The sequence below is a fragment of the Ambystoma mexicanum genome, chromosome 13 (genome assembly GCF_040938575.1).
Source record: "Ambystoma mexicanum isolate Mex_15411 chromosome 13, UKY_AmexF1_1, whole genome shotgun sequence".
Classification (NCBI taxonomy): domain Eukaryota; kingdom Metazoa; phylum Chordata; class Amphibia; order Caudata; family Ambystomatidae; genus Ambystoma; species Ambystoma mexicanum.
The window spans coordinates 434,926,370-434,953,521 of NC_090938.1; the positions used below are offsets into that span (position 1 = coordinate 434,926,370).

Sequence of the window (27,152 nt, forward strand, 5' to 3'; positions counted from 1 at the left end):
AGATATTTTTTTCAAACAGCAGAGACTGGCAAGAAAGCCTGCCATGAGAAAGCAGCCTTGTGTCGAGGTCTCCCCATTACCAGCGACTGCTCAACCCGGTAAAGCTCCGAAACAATGTAAGAAAAAAGCAACACAGGCGAATAAGCAAAAACTTGCAAAGGAGGGCTGCTTGACAAGTTGGCTGATTACTGACAAGGAGCAGGATACTTCGGTGGCAGAGGAAATTTTGAGCTTCCTTTATGGAGGTGGAGTCGGACAAGATTTCTTCTACTCCTTTATGTAGAAGCCAGAACTTGACATCAAGAGAAAAGCTTAATTTAACTCTGACGGATGCTGTTCCAGTGCCAGCTTGGAGCAAGAAGAATATATGCGTTGTTAAGAACCTTTACCAAAAAAGTGAATTCAACTGGCTGACAAGAACTGAATTCTTGACAAGATTGCATTCAATCCCGCGATTGAGAGTGTTAAAATCAGAGGACGTTGAATTCATTGAACCACTCAGCTGTCTGAATACTAATGTATCAGCCATTCATTGTAAATTTCAATCTACCATACAGCTAATGCGATTACATAAAGACAATTTAGTCGAGGTTGATGTTCAACTTGATGTGGACCCGAAAAAGAAGAGCTGACCTGCCCCAGGACAATGCCTGTGGTGCCCAAGAGCAAGATAATTGTTCCTTCTCTACCTAAAGAGAAATCTCCACAGTTGGAGGGCATTCAAAACAATCTGAAGTGGTTGGCAGAAGCCCTCCCGGTGGTCCTCAAAAAGGAATGAAACTTCTCAATTATGACCTGGAATTGCAGGGGTTTTAACCATCTGTTTTTGCCAGTAGGTTCACTGTCTGTAATCACGAAGTACCCATGCTTCTGCCTACAAGAAACATGGCTTACTTTGCAAGTTGTATTAAATGGCCAAACGTTGTATCAATCTATAGCCAACAAGGGACCACGGGGTAGACCCTATTGGGGGTTAATTGTGGGGATTGCACACAATGTGAACTCATGTCAAATTGAGACTAAGCTTGACAAATGTCTTATTGCTGTGGAATCTGAAATATTAACTGTGGAACATAAACAGAAAATCCTATCAATCACTCTTTATTCGCCGCCTGCCGCTGCCCAAAATTAAATAACACAAGAATCACTGCTTGAAACTATGATAAGATGGTCCCTAAAGCAGGGTAACAAACTTATTGCTATTGTCTGTGATTCTAATTGCCACATATCGGGAGGGAAATGACCCTCATGTAATCCTCTCCTAAAATCGGAGAGTAGAATGCTCCACAAGACAAAAGATCAGGTGGGGCAGCAATGGTTGAGTTTCTTTAAATATTGGAATATGGAAATTATAGATGGAAGAACGATAGGCGACTACCCTGGTAAAGAAACGTGGGGAAACGACAAAAGCATGAGTACTCTTGATTATACCTTTTTAACATCTGAGTTGGCTGCACATGTCAATAATTCTGAGGTAATTGCTAACAACTGGAGTGACCATGCTTTAATCTCACTGACAGTGGCCTTGGAGGAGCCTAAACACACCTCCAAATCCCTGGGGAACACGAGGGTTAATCATGCTGCCACACAAATCAGTTGGTCATAGAAAAATATAGCAAAAGCTGCTCTTGCCAAATCGGAAGCCCATCATCCTGACACTTTCAGAGGATGACTATTGACAATATTGAAAACTGGATAGCCTCTTTTTGAATGAAACATGCATCAGCTAGGACAGGAATAGTTAGGATTGACCAGCGCAGGACTAACTGGTACGATCTTGAAATTAGGGATGCCAAAAGAGCACTCAGAGCAGCAATTCGAAAAGCAAGGAAGTCATATTTCACTTTACTTTCCTACCGTGCTACCTGTAGGTCACTTAAGAACAAATACAATGCGTGGATCAAACAAAAAAAAATACTTAACTAAACTTAAACAATGGTAAGACACTATACTAGTACTTTGTATCAAGAACACCCGTAATATTTGGGCTCTACTGGGGGAAGCACCAGGGAACAGGCTAACCCCTATGATTAATCCCATCGGAGCTCAAAGATGTGAACGTTTTTTGCAGGTATGTAATATCCCTTGTGGCGAGATAGGGAGCTGTGCTACGGTGACTGACCCTCCTTGTCCTCCATTAACAATCACGGTAGACCAGCTTATCATCAAAATAAAATAAATAAAATCAATCCATGCACCGGGGCCGAATGGCTTGTCAAACTTTGCACTGAAGAACAAACCGTTGTTTTGGGCAGAGCTCCTCAAGATTCGGTTCGATAAAGTATTTAGTGAAGGAAGAATTTCGAGCTCATGGCAGAAGGCTACACTTATTCCCATAAACAAAAAGGGCGACAAGTTTGATCCAGCAAACTATAGATTATTATCTATGCTGGATTGCAGCAGCAACATTTTTGCCAGCTTTCTTCTTAACAAATGCAAAAGATGGATTGACACGAGGGGGCTCCTTAACCGCTTTCAGAGTGGTTTTAGGCAAGGCTACTCCACCACGTATAATCTGGCAATTCTAGACACTCCATGCATTAATGCAAGGAAAAAGGAAAAAAGGGGAACCCCCCTCTGCAAGGAAAAAGGGGAACCCCCCTGTGTACGCCCTCTTTGTGGACTTTAAAGCCACTTTCGATTGAGTTTGCGGAGAGCTATTATGGTCTAAATTAGAAACACTTGTTTGCCCTCAGGGTCTTCTGGATTATTTAAGACACAGCACATATGCTATACAATCTGTTTGTCTATGACCTCCTGGAAGCTATTTCTGCAGTGCATACCTGCCCTCCTTGAATAGTTGTAGATGGATGCCCGGTGATTGCTTACGCAGATGACTTGGTCATTCTTGACCACACTTTCAGTGGTCTACTACGATCAGCCGAAGCATTATGGATCTACACTAAAAGGAACGATCTGATTATCAACTTGGAGAAGATCCAAGTTATGGTCTTCTCCTGCAAAAAGATTGCACGTATAAGTCTTAAAGCGCAAGAACTGGCTATACTTTACACACCCAACTATAGATATCTTGGCATCGACTTTGAGACTACTAATGATTACTTATTATGTATTCAAGGCAGAAAAATTAGAGCTGCTCAAATTACGGCTCTGGTCGATCGTTTCACTGGAACCCATGGGGTTTTTAGTATATGGGCGCCACGGCTATTGTTTCAGCAGGTTCTCACCCCTATGATGATATACGACCTTGAAGCTTTTCAACAGATTGACCTTAACTGGCTACAGGTAGTGGAGGGCACATTTTGGAAAATAATTCTGGGCCTCCCTCCCTGTATACGGATGGCTATCATCAGATTAGAACTGGAGATGCAATCTTTGAAATCGATGGTCCTTAAGAGAAGGGCGGAACTCTACTTGAAGATTAGCAGTACCTCTAATAACCAACTATTGGTCTCGCTTCGACATGAAGTTTGTAGGGAATCCAAGAAGTTGCCTCTAAAGACCAATACTGAAAATCTTTTGGCCACGATAAACTGGAGTAACAGAAAAGGAGAATTCACCCCCTCTGCAAAATCTGCTTTGTCAAAGAAAATAGATTTAAGTGATTGGTTAGATAACCACACTCACCTTGAACATTTAAAAAAATACCAATTTGTGAAATACATGCTATATACATATAAAAAGCCACAACATTATTTAAACCTGTGTACTGGGATAAGACTTCGACGATTTATCCTACTTGTTAGGATTAACCATCTCCCAGTCTTGGAAAACACGGGTTTAATACATAAACTAACTAGCTCTGAGCGTAGCTGCAGAATATGCAAGGATAAATAATCGGTTGAATCAGGGAAACATTTACTGACTTGCTGCCTGAATATGACAAGCACCTATAACAGACATTATGAGAAATATGTACATAATGTGGATCATATAAAGGAGGAAATATTTTGGTGGTGCAATATTAATTCTGTGAACCTAAAGTGTTTCATAGCAATGTATAACGTGTGGTTAGTGATTGAGAGTTTATTAGGGATTTCTATTTTAACATAAGTGACTTGTCTAGTTTTTTTTATCTTGAATGTATTTAGTTTTATATGGGAATAGAATGTAGAATGACTATTGTATATACAAGATGATGCCTAAATTGGTATTTGTTTTCAAGTTATGTGTTGTGACTTAGTAAGTCTGTAAATGCATTCATTTAGATTGTTTGAATATTCTTATGAGAATGCTTATATACGATTTGTATTTATGTGAAACGTATTTATAAACTGTAACATATTAATACATTAATTAGCCACAAAGATAGATAAGGCCTTTATAGTCAGTGCTTTAAAAACAGTAGGGGTTACAAATCTCTAGTGACCACATTAGGGTACAGGCATGCCTGAGTTAGGTAGGAAACGCTTAGAAGAGACAAGACAGAGAGGGGTGGCCCATAATGAGCCCCTCCTCAGTCATTTCTATAAAAAAAATGAACTATCATTGAGAGTTGTTGTGGTGTGAGTCCATCTCTGACACTATTCCCCAAAAAAAGTTTTTCTGTCAAGGTCACACTTTATCTTATTTATCAATCATAGAGAGAGTAGTATCATGGTAAGCTACTGCTTGCTTATTAACTGCTAAATTTCTTTGTTGCTTTAATTTGTTAGCGTTAGTGCACTGCCATTGTCTGTAGAAAGATGTTTGTATGTACATCTTAAAATACAGTAATGCTTGTGTTTTGCTGGAGGTTTCTAAGAATTAGAGTGCATTATTGCAATCAATATGGCACTGGAAACATGGGAGGATTTCTTAATCCATGAAGTTAAGGAACTGTACAGATACAGTCAGTGACATACATACCATTTCAAGGATTACGTTTAAGATCTCTACTATTAGTAGTCCCACAATATGCTCCAAAATGGAACAGAAGAAAGATATTTGTCCATCGTTATCCAAGCCAGAAAATGCATATAAATCACCAGTTGTGTTCTTATGTTCACTTTCAGCAGTTAACACTGTGCAAATGCTGATGTTAACACAAGAAATGGGCTCCATTGCATGCATAAATGAAATCTAATGAACAGAAAATACTGTATAGAAATGACTGTGCACCCTCTACTGGCCCCTAATACTGCCCATGTTTCTGTGCATTGCAAGCATAGGTACTGCAGACTTCTGATACAAATCAATAGAGTACATCAGCAGTGTGTTTGGGAGTAGAATCCCTATAGGCGTAGCTGTAAAACCCTAGGAAAAATAATGTCTGCCAAGAAAGCCAGCTTGTGTCCAATCACAGTATGTCATGAAGCTTAACTGCTGGAGAACTGCAATTTCATTTCACCAGTCAATGTTTGGGGAACATCATGGCACACAGTATCAGCTATGAGAGCACTTTTCAGTCACTACAGATGTTGACAGATTATTTCATGTTAAAGTTCCATACATTTGAACTAGATACACCACATTATAACTCATCACTACATCCTCAAGAGGACCCTCTGCTTTTCTTCCCAGCTGCAGTTGTACAGACAATCTTTAACCATCAGATCCTGCCTATCTAGACTTTAAGCACCACACCAGCATCCACACTTCACAGGACCCCGACAATCTGCACCCACGGACATTTGTATCTAGTGACAGTACACAGTTAGGCTTCTGGGCAAGGGGAATGGGGCAAAATAACAACCCATGATGTAATAACATAAAGCAACACCGAACACCCGGACATCCAGACCTGTCTCTTTGCTATGCACCTATCCAAGCCTTTGTCCTAGCCCACCTGATGGTGGCAATGCCCTTTTGGATGGCCTTCCAGCAACTACCTTGGCTCTCCTGAGATGTACCCTGCATGCTGCAGCATGACTCATCAAAGGACTCTGGAAATTCAACCACATCACCCCGAACCTCCTCAAACTGCACTGGCTCCCGCTGCAAGCCTGTACCATCTTCAATTCCTGCTGCATCATCTACAAGGCTGTCACCCTGAAATCCCCAAGCTACCTCACTGAGAATCCCAGCATCTCCAAAAGCCTACAATCCACCAGAAGTAAGAACATGTGCAGATTTGAACTCCGCTGGTGCAGAAAGGAAAAAAACAGAAAAGCGTCCTTCTCTGTTTACCCCCAAATATCTGAAACCTCCTCGTATCACCATCCACCTCCTCCCTTCTACAATTTAGGATGTAGCTCAAGACCCTCCTCTTCATGGAATGTCTTCTCCTTAACACCAAGGCCAATACACTGTCCATTACCCACCATACCCGAGACTGGGGGATCTCAACCCCACAGTTTCCTTCTCTGGTTACTTGTAGATCAATGGCAGACAATTCCCCTCCCTCCTCTGTCGTTAGATCCCCACTCCCTTGTTTTCCCTGCTCTCTTACCTTGTTTTTCCCCAATAAATACCCTAATAATAATAATGTGTTTTAGCAATCCAGAATGTTCTGTGTATTCGTTCTCTCACCCCGTACGTTTCAGAATCACATGGTCCACCTTCTTGAATTCCGATTAAAGGTTGTGAACTGAATGGTCTTGTGTTTTTCCTCTAAATCTTCTCAGGGGGTATTTTCATAAAAACATCCTATCAGGAAGTCAGAGATGGCCTCCAGAACACACAAAGTCTCAAAGACAGTTAAGGGTTTTTATTAGAATTTTTTAAGGCGTCTAACTGATGGCCATCCCTCTCTCTCTCTTTCTCTCTCTTTATCCCTCTCTCGCTCTCTCTCTCTCATCTTACAGAGGGCTCTTACAGTGGGCTCTCTCCAGTGGGTGTCCCTGATCCCCAAGATGATGGTCACTAGAGATTGGTAACGCCTTATTATCTAATATATTCTCTGGTTAGTAGCGAGGGCCTAAAGGCAGAAGGCTTACTTATGTGGCTCCCGCTGGGGTTCTTCTAGGGTATAGGTTTCACATTCCCCTCTGTAACCTGGTTTCTAATATCCCCTTTAGTCGTTTGGGATCCTACCACCCCTTTGTTGTAGTTTCTTTTGTCTTTTTCCGTTAGGCCCATGGGCCCATGAACTACTTGAATGGCCTTGTTACTCTGAGTCTCTTGTGTCGGGTCACAGAGCTTAACCACCCTCCTCCCACTCCTTACTGTCTTCTGAGTACCTGCTGTTGCTTTGTGTGTGGTGGAACCCTCTTGCGTTGGATGCTGGGTCCTGGCTCCCTCTCGCTGGTGCCTTCTCAGCAGCTGCCTTCTCTCCAACGGCCTGCTTTCTGGCAGCCTTATTAACAGCAGGCTGGTCTCTCTCATCGTCGTGATTCAATCTCTTGCTCGGAGGGACCTTGGCTCTCTGGTATCCCAGTGCACCTGCTCTTGCCAGTGTTGCGTGGCCTCTGTGGCCACCACATACCTGTTGTAAACCTGCTTCAAGCTACCTCCGCTCTGCACTCTAGTTGAAGCATCCGCCCTGCACAGCCTCCAATCGGCTGGTGGGCTTCATGACAGCTCCACTCTAACCCCAGGTAAAGGCTGCTTACCTTATAAGCCCATTTTGAAACTGAGGCCCACCATCCCATTGGTTTTGGGGCTTTTTCTTTATGGTGGGGTCAGCAACCAAGCCAGGCACATGTAAATGTGCCATTACCTTAATAATCTCATCTACTCCCATGTATTTTGGCGGATCAGAAGAAAAACACAGACTCTGGTCTTCCAAATCATGACTGATGTTTATTAAACAAAAAATGAAAAACTCCTACCTTTCCCTAAAATAAGGGTGTTCCCTACCTAACAAAACAAACTAAGGTGGTCGTCAGTCATCGAAGTTCAAATTAAGATCAGTCCACTATCCAAACTACCCTATTCTAACCCTACCACTTTTAATAACACAAAGCACAGGAGAATGACTCCCTTCACCTGTAACCTGGTTCTTTACCAAGTTTAGTTCAAAAAAAGTATCTTTAAGTAGTTCTTGGTGACTACTTGTATTAAATCACTCAGTTCTGATACTGGGTTCTTCCAGGTTTCAACAGCCTTTTCAATTTGATTACTCTTTTTTTATTTCTTAAACTCTTCTTGTCTTACTCTATTTACTTTTGTTCTTTTGCTTGAAAGGGACCAGATTACGCCTTTCTCTTCATTCAGACTTAAGGCTTTTGCTTTGTTCAATGTCCACTATTTATCTTGACTGGGACAAGTATAAATGTTACAGTAATGGTTATCACTCTCTTTATGTACTCTCAATACTTTATCTTGACTGGAACGAGTATGAGTGTTTCAGTAATGATTATCAACATTTTCATACATTCTTAGGACTTTATCTAGACTGGTACGAGTATGAGCATTCCAGCTATGATTATCACTCTTTTCATATACTCTTGGTACTTTATCTTGAATGGGACGAGTATGAATGTTCCAGTTGTTATTTTCAGTCCCCTTCCCAGATCTCCTGCTTTCCCGGTTACCTGACTTGTTCTGGGATAACCTTACCGGGCTTTGCGGCAGACTGGGACCCTCTCTCTCTTGCTTGTCAGTTTGGCTTCTTAGTTCTCTTGTGGTGCCTCATATGGGTTCTCAGTTCTTCCTTCACTCGATTTGCTTTGCGTCTACTTAATGGAAGTGGTGTCTGCACTGCTTATGGACCCACCGGACCACCAGATGTTGTTTGTGATCACACCACCACGTATTCCTCGCTCAGGCTCGAGAAGCCTTGCCACCACCTTAGTACTTTGTGTCACTTCCCCTTTCCGACGCTTCACGTCTGCAGCTACACCTTGGCTTCTCCTTAGCATTGGACCCTGTATGTCCAGGTTTTCTTCAATGGGTCTCGGTGAGCCAATTCGAAACTCGCAGCATCTCTCTTCCACAATGTCTCTGCCTCCCATTTTTATTGCACTGCCGTGGGACTTCCCCAGCGCAACGTCAAAGTCCTTCCTTTCTGTTTGATCCATACCATGTATTCTTCCAATGATTTTATTCGTCTCAGTATAACATAAATTTTTCTTCATAGGCACAATTAAAGTACCTGGGTGACAGTAACACATTCTGTTTTGTTCCTCATATCTTTCTTCACCAGATATCTTTGAAGGTGGGTTAGTGACAGGTGGCTTAGGGAGTTCCACTCCTAATGAGATATTGCTTGCCCAACCTCCTAGGGACGGCTTTGTGTAGCGAGTTCACCTCCCTACTCTCACAGACATCAAGCACATGATATTCTGGTAGTACAGGCTGCGACTATTTGTAACAAGACTAGCGGCTATCAATCTTTTCCCCCTGACAGGGATGACAAGCGTTATGGCACTGTAGCAAAAAACATTTCTTTTTCTTTCTCTGCCGTTATGGCACTAAAAGGGGTTAACACTTTGTATACACTGTCTAAATATGTACACACCTTATGGGTTGTTATAGCTGAGGAAGCAGAGCAGAACCCTAAGGATTCCTTAAACTCATGGAAGATGGAAAGTAACCAATGTGTCAATCACTTCAGTCAGATCTTCACACATCTGATTGTGTCAGAAGATCTATGATGGCGAGTTCCGTCATGCGACGATTCACATGGCTTAGAAAGTTATGGTTTGCACAGGACATCCAAGCAAAACTACTTCACATTCCTTTTGACATCACTGACCTTCTTGGTTATAAGACAGAATACAGCTTGGAAAAAGTGCAGGCTTCCAAGGCTGCAGCAAATTCCTTATGTGCGGCGATACGACAACCGGCTCCACCTTGCGCACAATGGAAGGGCAAAACTCCTTGTTGCTATAACTATGGACAAAAAGATAAGCAACCCAGCCGCCCGTCAAGGTCAGAGAAATTTCTCTTCAAGGACTTCGGACACGCTTCAGTCACACCATTCGTTAGAATGGTGCCCCATTACTCCGGACGCAAGGGTGCTTCAGGTAGTTTCTCAGGGTTACTGACTCCCATTTTTCAAGCGCCCTCCAGATTGCCCCCCCTGTGGCCAGGCCATGTTCTATTCCTGACCCACTGCTCCTGCAAGAGATTTCCTCTCTTCTGGAGAAGGGTACCATAGAGTTGGTACCTGTAAAGAACACAAACAGGGGGTGATACTCCAACTATTTATTGGTACTAAAGAAGGACGGCGGTCTGCAACCCATCTTAGACCTGAGACACTTGAACACGTTCCTCAGGATGGACAAATTCAAGAAGGTAACACTCTCGCAAATTCTCCAGGCCCTACAAATTCAGGATTGGTTGGTGTCACTCGACCTACAGGATGCTTACTTCCATGTGCCGATCCATCCAAAGAACAGGAGGTACCTGAGCTATCGTCACAGGAAACAATCACTGCCAATTTTGAGTTCTGCCTTTTAGGCTTACCTCTGCCACAAGGGTATTCACAAAACTTTTGGCGGAAATGGCAGCCAGTCTCAGGAAAGGAGGGATTCACGTTTTACCCTACGTAGATGATTGGTTCATCAGGTCACAGTGTCCGGATCAAGCCCTGCATCATCTCAACCACACCTGCAACCTCCTTCATAAGCTGGGCTGCTCCCTCAATTTAAAGAAGTCTCAACTGACACCTTCTCAACCGCTCCAATTAATCAGCACTACCATGGATTCTCCCTCGTGCAAGGCTTCTCCCCTCAACCCCTGAGGAGAGGGCTCTACAAATCCTGCAGATGGTCACCAAATTCCAGAACACCCACAACCTGCTGGCCCTAGACATCCTACAGGTGCTCAGCCTCATGGCATCCTGCATCGTTCTGGTGTCAGAGGCTTGACTGAGAATGATATCGCTCCAATGGTCCCTCAGGTCTTAATGGTTGCAGTTATCTGACAGTATGACAGACTTGATTCAAATCCCGAGCAGAGTTGCTGAGGATCTCCTGTGGAGGACTTGCACAGAGAATGTGATGATGTGGTGGTGGGAGAACCGTTTTGACAACCGTGGCCAGAGGTTACCCTAATGACAGATGCATCTCTGAAAGGCTGGGGCCCTGATAAGATATGATATGATATGATATGGCATTTATAACGTGCCTATACACAAGTGTTTTGAGGCGCGACGAGGCAAGGGAGGGAGGACAAAGGGAAGACAGACAACGATCTTACTAAGCCAGGTGTCATTCAGATCGCGCAAGTACATGGGAGAGGGAAAAGGGAAAAGTGCGAGGGGGAAGGGCAAGGGGAAAGTGCAGTACAAGGGGTAGTAGAAAAATAAGATAATAAACAGCCAGAGGTGGCAAGTGCAAGGTAAGTGCAGGCATAAGTGCTGGTACAGGGACTGAAGGGATACAGAAAACAGTCCCCAGGTGCAGGGGTTGCCAGGGAGGCAGTGCAGGTGTGCAGGTAGTGCCTGGGCCCAAGATCAAGCAAGGTGGCCAGGCACCCAGTGCAGTTTCAGCTAGGAATTCAGCAGGGGAGAGGGGGAGAGAAAGCAGAAGTAAAGAGGAGGGTTTTGAGGTGCTTCCGGAACCGGAGATGGTTCTCCTCAAGTTTCAGGGAGGAAGGAAGGCTTTTCCATAGGGAGGCCCCTGCTGAAGAGAGAGATCTACCACCAAGTCGCTGCTTGGAGAAGCGACTGACCCTGACAAGAATTAGCTGATGGTGAGCGTGTAGTGGTCCCTGGCAGAAACAAAACTTGCATAAACATATTGGATCTGAGGGCGATCAGACTGGCACAGATGGTAATCTTGCCCTCCATACAGGGGAACGCTGACTTTATCATGACCGACAGCACCATGGCCATGCACTACGTCAACAAGAAAGATAGTGTAGGGGCACTCCCACTATGCAGATAGGAGATACAGCTCTGATTTTGGCCATTACAGAACAAGATCTCCCTGTCTGCAATTCATCTTGCTGGGAAGGAGAATACAACGGTGGACCCCCTAAGCAGGCAGCTAAATGGGAGCTTTGCCAGGATGTTTTTCTAGAGATCTTAACCCTTTGGGGAACCCCTCAAGTGGATCTGTTCACGTCCAGTGTGAACAGGAAAGGCAAACAATTCTGCTCTGGGGAATTTTCTCAGAGAGGAGCACTGGGGGACGCATTGGTGGGACGCATTAACGCTGCCATTGGAAGAAATTCTGTAGCTGGTGCAGAGTACAGGACGTGGTTCCCTTTTTATGCCACACCTCTAGAGTGTTGTCTTTCCTTCTTCATTTGGCAAGACGGTGCTCTCTATTTTTGAGAGCACGCCAGAGCAAGGATCTTACTTCTCGATTCCCTTGGTGGTGCAGTCTTCAAAAGACCTGACTAACACCTTCTCTCCGACAACCTTCGTGGTGCAGGTATGGAAATTAAACTTGATGTTCACATTTCTCATGGCTTCCCCACTTGAGCCATTACATTTGTGTCCTCTGAGGCTACTATCTTGGAAGACAGCCTTTTTTATTGCTATTTTTTCGGCTCGAACAGTGAGTGGATTGCAGGCTCTGTAATGTAAGCTTCCTTTTACAATTTTTTCCAAGGACTCTTAGAGTTCATTCCGAAGATTGTATCAGTTTCACCTGCCACAGACAATTTGTTTGCCAGCCTTTTATCCACCTCTCATCTGCCCACGGAGGTAGAAAGGCTACTTACTTCAAGAGGGCTCTTACTTTTTACATCACCAGGACTAGATAATACAGGTAGGAAGATCAGCTATTCATTGGATATACCAGCCTGAAAACAGGGGCAAAGGAATAACAAAGCAAACCTTCTCTAGATGAATAGTGCTTTGTGTGTCTGAATGCTACACCAGAGTGGATATGGAAATCCCCGAGGTTTCAGGGCACATTCCACTAGGGGTGGGCAGCTATCTCTATTCTCCATAGAGGGGTACCTGTAAAGGATATCTGACAGGCCGCGACGTGGTCCTCCATACATAAGTTCGCAAAACACTACTGCCTGGACACATTATCCATAAAAATGAGTCTAGTGTCTGCGGGGGTGTCCTCCAACATATTCTGACATAATCGCATGGAGTTCACTACTTCCCTCCTCCATAATGGTCTTACTGCTATGGGAGTCTATCTAAGATGCGAATCCGTGGGGGAACACAATCCATTAGAAGAACAATTTACTTACCCCTGGTAATGTTCTTTCTACTGAATGTTCCTCCCACAGATTCCTCATTGCCCTCCCAGCCTACCCCACGGTGAATGAGCTCCATAAAAAGATTAAACAATACATCTCCTTTACCGCTGGAACAGTTATTCTTGTCTCTAATCGCTAACGCGGCTGTGCCACTGGGAAAAAATGACAGCTGAGGTGATGGGGCACTGAGCAAGATATTTGTACCTGCATCGACGTCACATCCGGTCGTGAAGACAACGACTTGATGGCCATCGATGCCACTGCATACAACGCTCCCTGCTGGGAATTATTTTTCTGAGACTTGCAAAACTGGAGAATAATTATCTAAGATGAGAAATCCATGGGAGGAACACCCAGTAGAAAGAACATTACCAGTGGTAAGTAATTTGGACTTCTCAAAAATCCATTTCATTCTCCATATTGCAATAGACTTATGAAGCAAGTTTGCAAATCCACAAATGAAAGAACAATAAGGGAGGGCGAGGGACAGAGTGGAGGGAGAAAAAAAAGGAGGAGAGGTGGCTTATCTGTGGCTATATATACGCATCCACCCCTTATTACATTATCGAACTTGGTGTCCTGAGAATAAAGAGGATCTTTCTAACATATATATTTTTAACCTGTTATCTTATTATTTAGTCTTGGGCTTTGTGATTCCTTTCCATAGATGGTTGCCCCAGTGTGTTGCTAGTAATATTTTTTTTATGTTTTTGACAGGTAATGGAGCAAGAAAAGGCAAGCCAGGCTTCTTTAGACATGCGAAATGCTGAGAACAAAACAAGTTCAGGACGAGATAATGGAAACAGCAGGGATGACGATCAGGAGAGGAAAGACTGCAATGGACGGATCATACCAAGAGTAGTGATTGAGGGATCCCTGAAAGATGAGGAGGTATATCTTAAATTGGTTTCTTGTTTTTGAGCATGCCATTTGTAACTGTCTGGAGCTGTTTCTACCTCAAATAAATTATATGATGCTGAACATGTTTGTTTTTCATTTGAAAGGATGCTCTTACAGCAGTAGCTTGATTTTTAAATTAATCTTTTATACCCACACTCAATCCTATATTATATAATCCAGTTTTAATAATGTCAATATTGTCCCATCAAGAAGTTTAAGTCCAGAAAAATCTTACATGTGCATAGGGTGACACTCATACCCGTGAGTACTGAAGGTTGGTCACAATCAGCAGGCTCTCTTCCCATCTTCTGCGCATGAAACACTGTCAAGCCTGGCAAAAGGTCCATAGTGCAGTGGCTCTGCTGCTAGGAACCATAGGAAGATACTGAAAATATCTCCTTCTGTACATAATATGAGTACTTCAAACACCTATCTATTCCAGTGGTCAATCAGGGGTCATAGTGCTGATCCCAATGAACTTCAGGATTATTGGTTTCCTACGGATACATGCAGTAGTAGCAATCTTTAAACAAGGAAGATACCATGTCTTTGGAATGTTTTACCAAATATAGGCTAATAGCCAGAACTGCAAGTTAACACTCTACGCAAAGGAAGAAAAGCCTTGTCACAGAAAATTATCACACTGTACCAGTTACCGTAGCTTAGTTCTGCTCATCTTAATTATCTATTGAGATAATGCTGCAATACTGATACATTTCATATTTCAGGAAAATTAAAACGGTCCAGGTAGCCTGTCCACAGGCTGAAACACTTGTTTACAGGCGCCATACAAGTGTCCAATAAATAAATAAAATTGTATCTCCGGAAGCTGAAGTGCATAAACTGATTAGGGTACACTTTAGATGGATATTGATCTTTTTTTAAAAAATATCTTTTTATTGGCATTTCAAGTTATACCCCCTCCCAAACCCTCTTGCCCCTGGTCCCCCTAATTGCCCCCCCAACTTCCCCACCCCTCCGCACGGTCGCTAAATCCAGGACAGCATAGTTCACGCGATGCTCAATATTCTGAGTGTGTGGGGATATAACCGTTTATTATAGCCCTCATGAAGAAACTTCAAAACCAGCTCCCGTTCACTTGTAAATCTAGACTGGTCTCCCTGTATGGCATAAGTGATCCATTCCAATGACACAAAGTTCCAGATTTTTACAAACCAGTCTTGGACTTGGGGTGGTTCTTTAGCTTTCCATTGTTGGGCCACCACAAGAAGGGCCGCCATTCGAAGAATAGTATAAGCTTTGCGCTTGTATGTGGGCCACCATCAGTTTTCCTTCACAGCAACACTCTGCAAGCAGTCTTTGAGACGTCTCTGAGGTTGGGTGTCAAACATGCATGCCGTATAGGTATCGATCATCCCCCAATACGCTTTCAACTTGGGACAACTTTGCCAAAAATGGATCCAGTCTCCTTTGCCTCCACACAGCAACTATCTGAAGCCTCCACTTTCATCTTAGTCAACTTATCTGGGGTATAATGCCATAGCATCATAGTCTTATACCCTTATCTGTAGCGAACGGGAGGGTTTAGGTATGTCCCCCATTGAGTCTTTACAATTCTTACTCTAAGACAGCGCCTCCCGCATCTGTTGCCATTTATGTTGGTATCCCATTTGTCTCACGGGATTTTTATCATGTAGCATGTAAACATTTCTCAAATGGGAGTAATGGCCTAGTGGCTGCTTTCCTATTGGAGGGTGCCATTATCCAGTGACATATGTAAGGAAGGCATGGGGCCTCATTACACGGTAGGCGGTAGGGACATACCGTTACCGGTAAGGGATTTCCGATATCGGTAAATCCCCACCCCAATCACGACCCGGACATACCGCTATTAGCGGCACCGCAAAGTACGGTGGCACTATTAGCGGCAAGTCCGTGAGCGCGCGGCCCCTCAGACCGGAAATAGCGGCATAGCGCTAATATCACGGCATCACGAGCCATGCGTACATGGCAATACCGGCATGTACTAGACCCAAAGAACCCTTACCGGCAAGGCGCTAATACCGGCATCGCGAACCACACGTTAAAAGAGCACAGCAGAGTTCCAACCTGCCACAGGTGGACAAAATCAGCACAGGTGGAGGCAATGGAGACTGGCAGCACAAAAGAGCACACCACACCCCTCCCCACACCCATTCCCACACCAAGATGGATGCAATACTAGCAGCATTACATGGGCTAGAGGACATGATTGCTGTGCAGCAGCTACAACAACAGGCAGCACAGAGGAGACGCAGGAGGAGGAGGAGGAGGGCAAGACAGGCGCAGCAAGCACCACCAGTGCACCTAGTGATACCACAGAGGCAGCCACCAATTCCCAAGATCAGAGCCAGTCCAGTCAACCTAACCCCTGAGCAGATACACACCCTGTACCGTCTGGACTGGGATACCATCACCACCATAGTAGACATGATATACAACGACATTGTGAGTCTCATTGACATCCGTACTGCCATCCCCCCTCTACTGAAGGTAGTAACAGTGCTCCACTTCTTGGCCACAGGCACCTACCAGCATACGGTAGGTCAGATGCATGGCATATCACAACCAGTATTCTCACGCACACTGAACCAGGTGCTCGATGCCCTCCTGCAGCACACAAGTCAACACATATACATGCCACGGACTGCCCAGGAGATCTCCAACACCAAAGTAGGCTTCCATACACTGGCAGGCATCCCAAGTTGCATTGGGGCCATCGACTGTACCCATGTAGAACTGGTGGTCCCACATGCCAATGAGGTAGTGTACCGTAACAGAAAGCAATACCACTCCATCAACGTCCAAATGGTATGTGACTCCAATAAGATCATCACACATTGCTGTGCCCGATATCCCGGTTCAACCCATGATGCAATGGTCCTGCGGAACTCGACAATACCACGATACATGGAGCGACATGCTGGACAACGTTCGTGGCTACTTGGTGAGTAGCAGGCCGACCACATGTCAGTGTGATGTGGATTGTGAGTGGGGGGGGGGAGATGCATACTCCAACTGGGCGTGAATGGGGGGGGGAGATGCATACTCCAACTGGGCGTGAATGGGGGGGGGAGATGCATACTCCAACTGGGCGTGAATGGGGGGGGGGGGAGATGCATACTCCAACTGGGCGTGAATGGGGGGGGGGGGAGATGCATACTCCAACTGGGCGTGAACTTGTGTCATGAGAAGAATGGACATACATATTTGCATCACTGTACAGTGAGGCAGCCCACAATGGACCAGAGACAAAACCACATGCCGGAAGTGAGTGCCACGGCAAACATATCAATCCATTACGCCAAACAGGCCATTCCAAACAACATGCACACCGCACAACACACCATTCCCCCATTACACAAATCAGCAACATGCATATCAAAATCACAACTGAAATGTACGCTGAACTACATCAGAAATGGTCCGCGCACATGAGTGCATACAAATGGATCCCCTGTAGCCATTGTGGTGAGGCACACCCGTACCCCACCACAGAATTGCCATCAAACAGCATGGGGACATCAACTAAGGAATGGCAGTGTACTAGCAGTGTGGCACTAACGTTGCCAGGGCCAGGAAACACAAATCACTTAAACTCTGGCGGGACATGGCAATCCCTGCTGTATGCATGCATGGTGCATGTCCACTTGCAAGGACCACCTCACCTTCCCACATTGCAGTTACCCTGATTGCCATGCGTGCTTGGATCAGTGGATGTCGTAGAATATGCAATGTTTGTTTGTGTGACATGTGCACGCTCCACATTATGTAGACACTTACACATACCCATTGTTGCACCCATGCAGGTGATGCAGGTTATCCCCTGAAGAGGTGGCTCCTTACCCCTGTGCGGAACCCACAGAACAGGCACGAAGAGGACTACAATCATGCACACACCCGTACCCGCGTGGTGATCGAGCAGACATTCGGCCTATTGAAGGAACGCTTCCGGTGCCTCAGCAGGTCGGGCGGGGCACTCCTGTACGGGCATGAGAAGGTGGCCAAGATCACCATGGCATGTGTCATGCTTCACAATATGTGTATCAGACGGAATGTGCCAATGCCCCCTGACATAGAACTGCGACCACCGTCTGAGGATGATGACGGGGATGAGGATGGAGGAGAGGGGGCTGCAGGTCATGCAGGTGGCGATGCCCATGAGGGACGTGCTGTGCGGCAGCACCTGATAGACCATTGTTTCTGATGCACATGGATTAGGAGGGTGCAATTGGTGTTCAGCTCAGGGCACGGGGTGTATGGAGGACATAATCACAGTGCACCCTTCAACAATAAAACACACATACACAATTATCAATGTCCAGTCATGTGATTATCCATGCCATTACGTCTGTATTGAGCATTATGACATTCAAACGTGCATGTACCCTCCACCCAAAACACCCTCACCCCCCTCCCCCCACAACTCCCCCAAACACCCTCACCCCCCTCCCCCCACAACTCCCCCAAACACCCTCACCCCCCTCCCCCCACAACTCCCCCAAACACCCTCACCCCCCTTCCCCCACAACTCCACCGAACATGGTGTGCACATCAGTGCTGCATTAGTTCCCAAGTGTCAACAGGGACAGGCTGGCCCTACTTCCCTCCTCCACTACCACCATTGGGGGGTTGTGAGTCTGACCGCCGCAAGGACCGGCTGGACCTGCGCAGGATGGTTGTCTGGTCGGAGCTAGTAGACGAGGGCGTGGCTGGTTGATCTGCTCCCTGTGAGTGACGCATGCTCTCCATCGCCTCAGCAATGCGCGTTAGGACCTGCCTCACAGCGGCCATCTCCTCACATAGGCGCGTCGTGTTGCTGTCCATGGCAGCTTTCATGTCCCTTGACAACACCCGGATCTCCTCCCTGGTCGAGGCAGCCTCGCTCACTTGCCGGGCAACCAGGGCATTGAGCTCCTCCTGGCGCTGGCGTATCAGGCTCATGGTGTCGTCTGCGGCCCTGCCCCTGTTACTCCTCGGCGCAGCTTGCTGCATGTGGCCGACATCAGGTGAGCTCGCCACGGGACTGAATGACCCATCCATTGCATCTCCGGCATGCACCTCATGGATGTTGCCATTGGATGTGTTGCATGGGCTGTGGAGTGGGGACAGCTGGGGGCTGGGTGTACACTGCCCTTCCGGTGTCGGACATGGGTCGTCCACATCACTCATAGGTGCCGTGGCTGCTGCTTCCCCAACGGAGCTATTGGCTGCGGACGGCGTGCCTTCTGGCACTGGCTCCTGAGTGGTGGGGGTGGGTGGTGGGGGTGCTGCCACAGTGTCGGATGGCATTTCGACCCTTGGTGTGGTCGTTGCGTGGGTGGCTTTTGTACGCTGGGCCACTCCAGATATCCCAGTGCCCCTCGATGTACTGGGCCTGGTGCCTGCATCCTTTCCCTTGGCCTGCTTTTTGGGTGGTGGGGCCTGCGTTGCAGCGTCCAGCTCCTCACTGTCAGATTGTGACCCTGTGGGGGAGCAAGACAGGGATAACATCAGTGATGGGTCAACGTGCATCATGCATATGTTGTTGTTGCTGCAGTTCTTTGGATTTGGACATCTACTTTGGGCCTGCAGGTTGTTGGCCAGATGGGTGGGTCATCCAGACATGTGTCAGGGTGACACGTGTGTGAGGTGCTGCATGCATGTGGTTGTGTGGGGATGTGCAGGGCATATATGCAGGGTTGTGTACATGTGTGTGTGATGACCCCATCCATTAGCTGATTCCCAATTCACATTTAGGGGAGGGACTCATGCTTGGCATTGCTGTGTCTTGCGTGGTCACTCACCTGCGTCTGACGTTGTTGCCACACCACACTCCATTCGGCCCACTCCCTCGATGGATTCTATGCCAATGGTGCTGGCACATGTCTCCTCCCACTCCTGCATCTTCATCGGGGATCCACCTCCGCCTCCTGTGCCCATGGCCAGATTCCTGTTGGCCGATAAAATGCTGCGTACACGGAGGCGCAGATCATCCCACCGCTTGCGCACGTCCTTTACGGTGCGGGGGGTGGAGCCCACCGCACTGACTTTCTGCGCCACCTCAGCCCAGATTTCCTTTTTTCTCAGGAGTGCCGGGCGCCGCATGTCGCTAGCGAACACTACCTCTGCATTTGCAGCCAGGGTGTCTGCCAGCATTTTCAATTCCTCGTTTGAGAAGCGTTCTTTGCGCTGGCGCGCATCGGCTTTCTTTAGGGCCTTGGGCATTGTTTGTTCTTCTGGGATGTGGTTTTGCCAGTCGTGGTGTTGCTGCAGGTCCTGAGTGCAGGGGATGGCAATGGATTGTGTTTTTAAAGATGGCCGCCGGGCTCTTTCCCGTTCCGGTGCGATGACGCTATTTCCGGTTCCGGTGTTTTACGGTGACCGCTAATAGCAGTGACCGCTAATAGCAGTGACCGCTAACAGCGGTGGCCGCTAATAGCGTGCAGCATGAGGGCGGAGGTGCTATCAGCACTTTGGTCGGAGCCGGTAAGGTGCTTTTCCGCCATGGCGGTGGGGTCATTTACCGTCATGGCCCTATGCGCGTGTCCGCTAACTCGTAATGTGACGCTATTAGCGGTCTCCTACGATGGCGGACACGCTAATGGCGCCATGACGGTAAATCACATTTTTTAGCGCCTACCGTGTAATGAGGCCCATGGTATCAAAATAAAACAGACACAAGTGATCACAGTTCAAGGGTGTTTATTAAACTGTAAAATGGGGGAGATAAACACCTAATCGAAACCTAAATCTAAGATGGGAGCAAGCTACGATCATCAAATAATAATAATACAGTTCTAGTGGCGTCTAGTCAAATAAGAACAGCCTACACTAAAAAACCTATTACCAATCATTACCGCTATGCTACAAAAGAGTGTTGGATAATGTTCACAATAAAAGAAAGAATTCTTCACAAATGATAAGTCAGGATGTTATGGCCAGGGTCTCCCTTCCACAAGTTTTTAGCACGGGACAAGGAGGAACTCTTGAGCACAGCATACTCCTGGGCTTCTCTGGCACGGTTACAGTTCCTTTTCTCAATATCAGGACCATCTTTGTCCAAGTCTCTTTAATGCAAAGTTCTTGCTTCAGAGGGCCTGATATGCCATTCACAACAAAACTAAAGTTTCTTCTGCTAATCTTCACGTCGGGTGATTACTCTTCATCCTTGGATCCCCTCAGCCGGGCTCCGATCCTTCTCTCAACGCTAGTCTCCCTCAGTCAGGCTCAGACCAACCACTCACTGTGGACATCCCTCAGTAGTTCACAAGTGTATTACTGCTCACCCTAATTTGCAGGCTTCCCTCAGTTGGGTTCACATTTGCCACCATAACGTGCCAAAGACTTTTGACTGTAAAGGGTGTTTGGCTTGACCCTCGTATGACCACTTTGACGCCCTACGCCAGCCTCCCTTAAGGCCTCTTGGTACTTGTAGTTTCTACAACAACCAAAGACTTTCGACTATGCACAGGATTTAACATAACCTGCTGCAGGACCACTTTGATTCTCTTATTCAACACATTCTCCTTGTTCAGGAGCGGGACAGCAGTTAGAGTCCTTTGAATGAGCACCCACATGACGCCGGACCACTCTAACTCTGATGCCACTTTTACTAACAAAAGGCCTTTATACTGTAGTCTTCTTTCTTCATACAATGTTGCTCTTCGGAATCTTGAGCCCAACATAGTCCGGTCTATTATCAGCCCTTTCCGACTCAGCGGCTGTGCCGAACTCTGTTGGTGTCTCCTGCCTCTGGAGTCAAGGACAGTACCACAATGGCAACCACTTCTCCCCGCTCTGGATATCAGTACCGGAGGGTCCCATGTACTACTGACATCCTTTGCACCATTCGCAAGCTGCAATTGTGGGTCTGGGTTGAAAAGGGCAAGGGCAATTCCCTCATCATTTTCCTTTCAGGCCTTGCTGCCTTTCTCCTCCGTTTGAACTGATGTCCTGGAATAGCTACTTCCTTATGTGTTTGGCCTTGCTCTGAGTGTGCTTTCATGCTCTGCCTTTTATCCCTATGGGGATAGGGAAGGGAAGGCAGGTGTGTGTAATTATCAGCAATTGCCTGACTCTGCATGACCCTTGTGTTGGGACATGTTAGGTATACGGCTCTGGTGTTAGTCTGGTGTGTTTCCTGGTAATCTGTCTGTGAGACAGTGTTCGTGTCAAGAAAGGCGGGGGGGTTGAGTTTCTAGATATCCTACAGAGTAGGATGGGGAAAAGGTGTTATAAGGAAGGGGTTACCACGTCTCACCCTTCGGTGTCCCACTTCCACTCCTCAAAGATCCCTCACCCAGGTGATCCTCCCGCACTGGTTGTTAGGCAGAAACCTGTGCAGTTCCCTCTGGGACCACTGCAAAAGATTTAAGACTACAGGTGGTTGGCAGTAAAACCAATTGGTAGCAGTCTGTACCACCCAGATTTACCTGGTAGCTGAGGCTGAGCAGTCAGACTTCTCTCAAGAAGAGTTAGGCAGTATACAGAGTATTCACAATAGGTCAAAAGAACACAGTAGAACAAGCAAACACTGACCAGAGCTTGGTGTAAAAGAGATATCATTATTTATTTAAAAACACATCTAGTTAAACACACTGGCACTAATATCAAGCAGTTCAAAAACACGGTCACTAAAAGATGTACACTCCCTTCAACGATTAGTTAGACACGTCTTAAGTAAAGCAACACTTATTTTCAGACAGCGGTGAGCACTTAACGAAGATGGCACTCTAATCAATCGGTTTAAAAGGGAGAGAAAGGCAGAGCAGAGATAGAAACAGATCCCAACACTTTCGGAAGAACACAGTAGGAGAAGAAGGCAGGTTAAAACCGTAAAGTCAAAGTTAACAAGGCCGGACCCACTTTAAGAGGCTCCGGTCGAAATGTGTCCAAGGTCACACGGTTCAAAGTGCCCAAAAGTCTCGCAATAAGTTCAGAAAGAGTTGGACCAAAAAGAAAGGGACCAGTTAGATGGTCAAGGCGGCCAGCCCAGCCCAGAAGGTTAAGGGATTATTGTTACCTTGTAGCAATCTTTAGAAAGGGAGGCCTGGCGGACACGGTACCTTAAAATGGCGAGAACGCTCCAGCGGGGGCAGTTGTTCCTGGCAGCGGGTACAAGTCGGTGCTTCGTCCGGAGGAAGAGAGGATCTCGTCGGGGAGGAAAGCAGGGGTCCGTTGCACTGCCAGGGAAGAAACCAGCCGTGGAGTTCTCAATTAAAAGGGGCGGTCCTTTTTTTTCGCGGTCCAGTAGTAAGTGGCTATCCGGTTGCCGGGGTGCTTGGCACAGGCAATTCGACCACAAGACGTCCTGGGCTGCGAGAAAGGAAGGTAAACTGGTTGTGCCCACCAGTCAGGGGAAGAAGACTCTCCAGCCGGGAGATCTCCTCTGTCGTTGGGAAGTGGTGAGTCGGTTCAGCAGGGCTCTACCGGTGGTGTCATCGTAGCAGGCCGGCTCAGCTTCTCCTTTGTCGGATTTTCAGGTCCTGTGGCGACTTCTGAAGTTCCAGTCCCAAAAGCCCTGCTTTTATGCAGCACACCCCCATTCACTCAGCCTAGCTGTCAATCAAATATGCTAAGTGATGAGCTGGCCCGCTCACCACTTGGGCCAATCACACAAGAGTGCGACTTGAGTTACCAAGGTAACTCAGTCCAGGGTGCCTAAACCCCCTCCTACACCCCCTGTGGTGCCCAGACAGAGTGGGACCACTTTTGGAGGCTTCTGTGGAGAAGCCCGCCAAAAAGTGGAACAAAGGGCTCGACCTTTGGTTTGGAGTTACAGAGGCGAACACAAACGCCATTTTAAAACCGAGTTCTGGCAGAAAATACCAACCAGTGAATTAATATTAAATAAATAAACCGGCGGTATGTTAAAGGCTATGTTAAAAAGTATTAGCCTCGAACAATGGGAAAATCCCATAGAGATATATTCGCGGTTGCATATAAAAAGTAGTATCCACTGCCACCATCCAAAACTCGACGAGGGGGGACGGGACAGTGCCCCCTCGAATAACAGACCCAGGGGCAATCAAATTGCCCCTACCAGTACGTCCACAATATGATGGTTTGTACTGGTTCTGTTAGTAATTTGGGACTAGTAAAGCCAATGGTGACTTTACATGCCCTGGGAGACAGTAGTCAGTCCCAGGGTATGGAGTCTATGGTGGGGGGTCACTATGACACCCCAGTGTTACTGCACGGAGAGTGTGGTGTAACACACATAGACAAAAACATATGAGACCCTATGGAGTAAAAGACCCCATAGCCCATGAAACACATTAACATTCAAAGGAACACCACAAATCATGTCCAAGAGTAGGAGAAAAAGAGTCTCACTCTTGGCAGGAGAAAAAAACAAACTCCAGAAATCCAGCAAAGCTGCTGGGGACTCACTGGGTTAAGAAATTCAGCATAAACAGAGAATTCTCCCTAACACTGGTCCACCCACAGGAACTGGATCCAATAGCAATGGCTGTGTCCTGGCCACCTGCATGACAGATCCCCCGGGACTAGCGAGTGAGACACCTTCAGGTTTATCACACTGACCTGATAATATTGCAGCCTATCCTTTTCAGTAAGCCCTAAATCTCTTTTACATTGATCAAATGATTTGGGATCCGCACACTGACACATGTCTCGCAGTTTAGTGCAGCCCACTTGCTTCCACCCAACAAAGGAACCTCTCTCCAACACAGGCTTTAATTGTGAATTGTTAAATATTGTGGAAAACAGCAAAGGGAGAGTTGTAAACTGATGGCAGCAGACCACCTTGTCCCACACTTCTTCAACCAACTTCATGATCTAGCTTTCATGCACATTCGGGGGCCTGTCTTTCTTTGGCAACCATACTATCTCCCCCAAATATGGGCCTCCCACTGCCTTTTCCATCTGAACTCCCCTCTTTTCTGAACTAGCTGTCATCCATTCTTGTAATACCCGCAGGTGGGCTGCTTGGTAATATTTGATCGAATCTGGGAGACCCAGTCCCCCTTTACTCATAGGAATCATTAACGTCCTTAATGCAATACGAGGTGTTCTGTTATTTCAGCTATACGCAGATATTAATCTATGTAGTGTGCGAAAAAACGATCAGGGCACTGAAACCGGAAGTGCTTGAAACAAGTATAGAGCTTTCAGAAGGACCACCATTTTAACCGAATTAGCCATGACACTGAAAGTGGACCCCTTTTGGCTAACTGACGCTTACTATCATCTAATAGCAGGGGGAAATTAGCCTTAGACTGATCACACATCGTGTGTGTAAGATTCACCCATAGCAATTTAATATTTCCTTCGGCCCATGTAAATTGTGAAATCGTTTCACCTTCTCTAGCTCGGCTGGTGACAAGGATAAATGTAATACCTCCGATTTCATAATATTTATTTTCAACCCTGCGACTTTGCTGAATACTTCTAACTCTTTCATGGCTGCTAGTAGTGAAACTTCCGTGTCTATAACTGTAAGCAACATATCGTTGGCGTATGCCATGACCTTATGTGTCTCACCACCAAACTGAATCCCATGAATGGAATCTGCGTGTCTGATTGAGGCTAATAAAGGTTCAAGGTGAAGGGCATAGAGAAGGGGAAACAAAGGACATCCTTGTTTATTGCCTGGGTGTAGTGAAATCGGCAAGGTCAATTGAGCGTTGATAAGGATTCTAACTTAAGGGTTATTATAGTTCAGCTGGAGTTTGTCTAGAAATTGTGTGCCAAACCCCATCACCTCTAGGGTACGAAAAAGGAAGGACCTTTCAACTCGGTCAAATGCTTTTTCTGAGTCAAGTGATAGGAACACTGCAGGGAGTGTTTTATTTGCAACTTTTTCCAACAAATGGCAGGCCCGTCTTATATTTTCATGGGTTTGTCAGTGTTTTATGAACCCCGACTTGTGTGAACCAGAAAAGGGAGGATATCTTCCAGCCGGTTAGCCAAGATATTTTTTATAGATTTTGGCATCTAAATTTATCAAAGCGAAAGGCCGATATGACCCACAGTTACTCAGGTCTTTATTGGGTTTTCGGGAAAAGGACAATTTTAGCTTCTTCCAACGTGGGGGATATACACCCACTATCCCCAGAGAGATTAAATAGTTTAGTTAATCTTGGTACCAAAGCATTTCGATATGTTTTATAAAATATGGACAAGTAGCCATCAGGGCCTGGCGCTTTATTTAACAGTAGGTCCCTAATAACCCGTAGCATCTCTTCCTGCGTTATCTCCGCGTCCAGCCTATCTCTTTCTTCCACCGCCAGTTGTGTTAATTTAACGGACACTATATATTCCTTTTGTAACTTAGTGTCTGGACAATCTGTTTGCTAGAGCGTAGAATAGAAAGCATGGAATTGCGATGCGATTTGGGAGGTTGCTGTGATTAACTTTCCCCCAGAATCCTTGATACCCTGAATAACTTGAGAAGAAGCTTTCTGTCTCAACTGTCTAGCTAATAGGCGGTCAGCTTTATTGACCTGCATGTAGTATCTTTGTTTTGTGTAAAGCAGACCTTTCTCAGCCCTTTTCGTCTGCACGAGATTCACTTTAGCCTTGATGTTCCCGTCAGCCTTTCTGATTGCCAACCCAGAGTCTGTTACTTTTTTGCCCATGATCTGCCTAAGCTCTTCCTCGAGGTCTGATTCTAGTGCCTGCTTCTGTTTTGGACAAGGGGCTCCTTCCGCTATCAATTTCCCCCTGATAGTAGCCTTAAAAGCATCCCACACTACGTGTTCTGCAACCTCCTCAGTGGAGTTGGTATCTCAGGCCCCCGATACTAAATTGCACTTCCCAAACGTCTTGTGGGGGTCACCGCCATGGCCCGTCCACTACCAGTTTTCACGTCTCCACCGGCAAGAACAGGTCAGTTATATATGGGGAGGCGCAGGGGGATCACGTATTGCAGTTCGTACTTCCCAGCCGACCCTCACCTCGGCTTCCTGCTAACTTCAACTTCTTTTGCCCCTCTTCAGCGTGGGAGTGCTGTGGGCCCGGCTCCGTCATGCCCCGGTCAGAGGTGGCTTTACTCATGGGCTTGCTTCTACCGATGGTGCCGCTACGGCTTTGGCTCCCCTTCTTGCCTGTCTGCAGAGTTGTTTGCTGGGCCCATTCTCTAGGGGCAGTGCCTCGCCGGCCGAGAGATGGTCTTCCCCTCTCTCTCGCGGCAAGCTTAATATAAAGTGTCTCGAGTTCAGCTCCGCTCCCCTGGGGCTTCCGGCAGCATCGGGTTTACTGCTCCACATAAAGTGCCTTTGATTTCCTCAATTCCCCAATCTCCAGCTTCTGACTCAGTCTGTGCTGTAGCTTTGAGGACGGAGCTTGCACGTACACGTTGTTACTTCACG

General features: G+C 46.4%; 1 protein-coding gene across 3 annotated transcripts in view; it reads left to right on the forward strand.

The window, feature by feature from the left end:
• Positions 1-27,152, forward strand: part of LOC138521307 (sodium channel protein type 4 subunit alpha-like) — a 3,496,387-nt gene that overhangs the window by 1,827,113 nt on the left and 1,642,122 nt on the right. For all 3 annotated transcript variants that reach the window (XM_069634046.1, XM_069634045.1, XM_069634044.1), the window contains one exon: positions 13,654-13,827. In XM_069634046.1, the coding sequence (XP_069490147.1) occupies positions 13,654-13,827 (174 nt within the window). The remainder of the gene's footprint in view (positions 1-13,653; positions 13,828-27,152) is intronic.